Source organism: Gavialis gangeticus, unplaced genomic scaffold (assembly GCF_001723915.1).
Source record: "Gavialis gangeticus isolate Ggan-Ray unplaced genomic scaffold, GavGan_comp1, whole genome shotgun sequence".
Classification (NCBI taxonomy): Eukaryota; Metazoa; Chordata; order Crocodylia; family Gavialidae; genus Gavialis; species Gavialis gangeticus.
Genome location: NW_017729004.1, coordinates 6,010,564 through 6,015,928, shown reverse-complemented (window position 1 = coordinate 6,015,928; position 5,365 = coordinate 6,010,564). Strand labels below are relative to the sequence as shown.

General features: G+C 44.6%; 1 protein-coding gene across 1 annotated transcript in view; it reads right to left on the bottom strand.

Annotated features, from left to right (window-relative positions):
• Positions 1–5,365, bottom strand: part of OBSCN (obscurin, cytoskeletal calmodulin and titin-interacting RhoGEF) — a 287,786-nt gene that overhangs the window by 171,708 nt on the left and 110,713 nt on the right. The window contains exons 21-23 of the mRNA XM_019507926.1: positions 3,955–4,221; positions 2,612–2,724; positions 1,465–1,618 (exon numbers count right to left, since the gene is read on the bottom strand). Of these exons, the coding sequence (XP_019363471.1) occupies positions 1,465–1,618; positions 2,612–2,724; positions 3,955–4,221 (534 nt within the window). The remainder of the gene's footprint in view (positions 1–1,464; positions 1,619–2,611; positions 2,725–3,954; positions 4,222–5,365) is intronic.

Here is a 5,365-nt window from a genome sequence, read left to right as displayed (position 1 = left end):
ACTGACTTCCTGCCCCTGGGGCGGGGGGCTGGACTCGATCTTCCCTTCCAGCCCAAATGTCTATGAAATCTATGAAATAGCTGGCTACCAGAAGAGCTGCCTGAGGGTTCAGGGCCACCAAAGTGACTCCTATAATATTTCTTTCCTGCATCTATCACAGCAGATGTAGCCTATGAAAACTGGCTGTGAACAAGGCTTCCCAACAGCTCAATGATCCATAGCTCTTCAGCAACGGGTCCTGGAAGCTATAAGAAACCAGTTCACATAAGAACAACCTAACCTGTGGACAGAGACGGGTCTCCCACGCAGCGAGGCCCAACTCCGCGGGAGGGGAAAGGTAGCTTATTCCATCTAAGCACTCTCCTTTCCAGCAAGTTATGCGAGTGGCTCCAGCCTCAGTTGGTTTTTCATAACCATAATGAAAAACATAACTTCCACTTAGAAAAATAATGGCTATCGGCCCAAAATCAATCCTGAAGCTTGATTGTGATCTCAGTTGTGCAGGTTTTCAAACATCGGTTGCTTCTGATTTCGGTTCTAGCAACACTGGAGCAAGACCCTTCTGCAAGCAACGCCATCCTCTGCTTTTCTGTCCACTGTATCCTTTCACGGCCCTTAGGGAAGTGCCCAATACACCCTGAATGAAACTTAACTGTCTACAATTTCCTTTCTGGGCTCACAGGCAAGCAAGCTAGCGTTGAAGCTCCAACAGATCCAATACATTTACTCAAAAAGGGAGTTTAATAAAGGGCAGGAATGGGACATTTTGAAAAAACCATTCAGCTCAATGTGAGTGGCCGCACGATGGCAGCACAGAACAAGCAATGAAAAGAGGATGCTATATATGTAGCTGGGAAGTGATATTTCCACACCCCTATTACAATCAGTCCAGTAACCTGCCGTTCACATCTGAAGCTTCAGAAGAAAGTGGAAAGTAGCATCAGGTATCTCTTAAACGTCATAGAGGACAAAAGCTCCCCTTGGCAAAGTAATGAGCTAAACTCCTAAAGCATGAGATGCGATTACCTTATCTAATCTTATCTTAAAGGGGCACACATGCAGAGGTCCCATCTCCATTTCCATCCACTTCTTACTGAGGCAAACTCCCTCTGCTTCAAGGGAGAAAGCTGAACTTGAACATGCTAGTCCTGGCCATTAGCCCACTGCTAGGTAGGATGGTATTCTGCTATCTTGCCACTCATTTATCATCACCTGTAAGTTATAAAAATCTAAAGACAAAGGTTAAAAATAAGATGGAAAATGACTGATTCCCATGAGGCAGGGAAGAAAGAGTTGACACCTATTTATTCAGGAAAAATGCAAACAAGGATGAATGCTCTAGGCATTTCCTCGCTGGGAAGGGAAAGCTGATCTCAATCACCAGGGACCCCTGTCCTGATCTGGCTGTCAGATAATGCAACTACACCCCACATCAGGGGCGTTTCTTCTTTTAGCCAAACTTACCGTGGACCCTTAGGTTAGCTGAAGTCTTGTCATCCCTTGCATCACACACATAGGTTCCTTGGTCATCACATTCACACTTGTGAATAATGAGGCTTCTCTTAGTTCCTTGGGAAGTAATTCCCATTTTTTTACCTTGCCGCAACTCAGATCCATCCTAAAAGAAAAGGACCAATAGTGGGGCATCACTGCTTGTCCCTTACTTTGCGCATGCACTTATTTCTCATTGACTCCAGTGAGATTTCAGCACAGATATAAAGTAAAACACATGTATAAGTGCTGCACTGAACCGGGGTCAACCTGTGGCATGGGTGCCACAAGTAGCACGAGCAACCTCTGCGTGTGTGGCACGTGGACAATTGGGGAGGAGACAGGCAGCACAGCTGCAGAAAGGAGAGAAAGCAGAGCAGGAAATCAGGCAGGAAACATAAGGCAGGAAGCAGAAAGCAAGAGATCACAAGGAGCAGAGTACAGAACAGACACAGAGCAGCAGACTGGGAAGAGGAAGAGGAGCAGAGTGCCGCTTGGGGAGGGTACAGGGCTAACTTGTAGCATGCCTGCCAAAAAGGTTGGTGCTTACTGGACTAAAGTATGCATTTAAAATGCCTGGCTGCACTAGAAATGAAGGGTACTCATCCAAACACGTGCAATTCAGCCCTGTAACAGACCTGAGGCAGGGCACTTTTATCCCCATTTTACAAAGGGATCAACCGGGTTTAAAAGATACGCAACAAGCCCAAGGCCATACAAAAGACCATTGGCAGGGTGCAAATAAAACCCAAGAGTCCAAGATGCTCATCCTGAACTGTAACTACCTGTAACACTGCCTGAAAGCTAAAGGAGGCAGAAGAAACCTGGACTGATCTTCCTCAGCATTCCCCTTAAAAATGCAACATAAATCTACAAATCTGTCAACAGTCCAGAGAAGTTGACCATGTGCCCCCATAGAAACATCCTTAAAGATCTGGGAAGTAAAATGTTCCCAAAATACATCTGATGCACTGGGCAGGTAACGAGAGCTGAGGAGCTTTGGTTAATGGCAGAGAAAGGCCCACTTCCAGCTGCTTTTGAGTTCAGTCACTGTCTGCAGGGGGAAAGGGATCACATTCGGAAACAGGACGCAAGATCGTCTCGTCGGCAAGCTTTGTACCTTCAACCACTTGACGTCTGCATTAGACCTGGAGAGCTCACACTCAAACTTTGCCTCCTCCTTGGCAATGGCTTGCACGTCTGTCAGAGGCTGGATTATTTTCACAGGCAATTCTGCAAAGCAAAAGAAAATACAGTCAGAGGCAAGTGAGGCTTGAACGGGTTCTTTATTTTTTATTTAAGAAATCATTAAACTGTGTTGAGTGCACTTGCTGTTGGTTCACCGTCCTTTTTTAATTTATATAATATATATCATTGCTATGACTAATCGTTACTTGTTCAATGAAAATACCATCGCGTCTTGGACTTAGGCCCAAGGGATGATAAGCAAGTACGGTGGCTAAATAACTGTTCTCTGAGTCTAACCCATCTTAATGGCTATACATAAAGATGCAAAGGATCAAAAGTTCCCCTGAAACAATATTAGTACAAGTTACTCGTAACCACAGAAAAAAGGAGGGTTGTCAGGGGGGATCTTCTGGAGAGATTTAAATAAAGATCAGACCAATGAGGGAAAGATTTGCTCTTATTTTGTATACTGTACAGCACAAAACACCTTCTAGGTATTTATAATGGATAATGATGATATGTGGCAGGTGTGAAGGGGCAGTGATTCATCTCAGCTTTCTTATTTTCTTTTGCACCTCAACAGTAAATAAGGAGCATAAGTATAGAGTATAAATATAAATGCCAATTGGCAAGAACTGCAAAACAGAGTCGCAAAACTAACTGATGTTTCAGTTTGCTGACAGCTTATTAACAAAAAAAATGTTTAAGTTCATTTTGGATTGAGCCAAAGAAAGTTTTTCAAACTGTTAGGAGGAACGTAAAAAGTTTTTACAAAATAATCAGTTCAAACAAAAGATTTCATTTGAGTTGAACCAAATGAATTTGTTTTTAATTTTCAGCATTCTTTAAAATAAGCTTGGAGAAGATTTGAAACGGGAAGTCATTTTTTCCACTTTCCTCTTTGAAAATGTGCAAATATTTTAATTAAAAAAAAAAAAGAAAAATTCCCCTGAAAAAACAGTTTGACAATACTGACCAAAAAAAAAAAATAAAAAAAAAATCACCAAACATTTCAATCCCTGAAGCTGAACTCGTGCAAGGTAGGTGGGGGGGGGAATGCTTTGGCTGAAAAAATAAAAAAGCAGAATACTGATAGGTATGGCCCTGAAAACGTCAGCTACTAGTAATGAATCTCTCTCTTTCGCGCTCGCACACACACAAACACACACACACACACACATGCACAATCACTGGTAATGTATCTATGGCTCCAGTGCTTACTGAACTACAGATGCACAGGGCCAGGTAGAGCTCCAGACTGCAGAAGCAGGATACCTTTTATAGTGAGTCTCCCTGATGTATGGATGCCTTCTGCCTTGAAGGAGACAAGGCCTGCGTCTTCCAGCTTCAAGGAGGAGAGTTTCAAGAAATGCCTCTTCCCCTGGACCCTCACTTCAACGTTCGCCCCTGGTTTCAGCCTCATGCTGTCCTTCATCCAGGTTCCTTCCACGTCCTCGTGAGACAGCTCGACCTCAAAGGCGGCTGTTCCTTTTTCAGAGACTTCCACTGGCTTCAGGCCTTTCACCAGATTGATTTGCCTCACTGAAAAAATACAAACATGGAAGAGTTGGTTATGTTGCATTGAAAGGAAACACAATCCTCTGCTCATTCTGTGTAAATAGACCACATCAAACAAACAGTGTATTTTCCTACGTACAACACACACACTTCCCCTCCATCATTCAGCTGCTGGAAATTAGTGTGTGCATTATAATCAAGAAATATGGTGACAACAGGTAGGGGGCTCTTAAGGAAAGATCTCTTTTTCTTCATTCTTTCAAAAATAACACGTATATTTTATTCAGAGGCACGTGTCTATGATATGAGAAAATACAGTATTCTCTCTCTGGTCCTCGGTATAACAAAGTTATTGTTCATTAAGTATAGAAGCATGTCACCGAGGATCCAGTCCCTAGCCCTATTGAATATCATGATCATTGCTGTTGAGATCAGTGGGTTAATCCAACAGAATGGGTCCATTACTCGACAAGCTCAATATCATTCACATCATTCTTTCCAGAATTGAACTCGACCCCCATGAGCTTTGATGTAGCACTCGCATACAGGAACAGAGAAATTGCTGTTGTGGATTTGACTCGCCACTGAGATGACAGCCACTACCAAAGGAGTCGTATTCAAGTAGAGCAGGAAGGACCCTCGGGGCATCATTTCCTCCAACCCCTGACTGAAGGTAAACCTCTGTCCCTCTGCAAAGTCCCAATCCTCTTTCACAGGAGCTGGGTAGCTGCCTGGTGGGGTGGCAGGGCATGGAGTCTGCTCCCACCGGCCAGCGGTGGTCTGCACAATTGCTCCAAATGGATTTGGTGTCGCAGTCCCTCTGCTACCGGAAGAGGGCCAAGGGATCCTTACAGTGATGGATCCTGGGATGCAGACCACTGCTACCCCATGCCTCGATGAAGCAGGCATCTGTGCTGCACCGGGGACAGCGCCCAACCTAGAAGGTGTCCTGCATAGCTTTGAACCGGGGCATCCCTATGTGTTGGACAAGATGACTTCAGAGTCCCCTTACAGCCCTGTGATCCTGTGGCTCGAAATCCCACTCCTCCTCTGCCCCGCAGAACTATATTCATTCGACTGCCAGGACCTTGCCCAGGGACAGGAGGGCAGGGGCAGGACTTTTTCCCACAGGCATCTGATGAACGGATGATTTCCGGGGTTTGCTCTT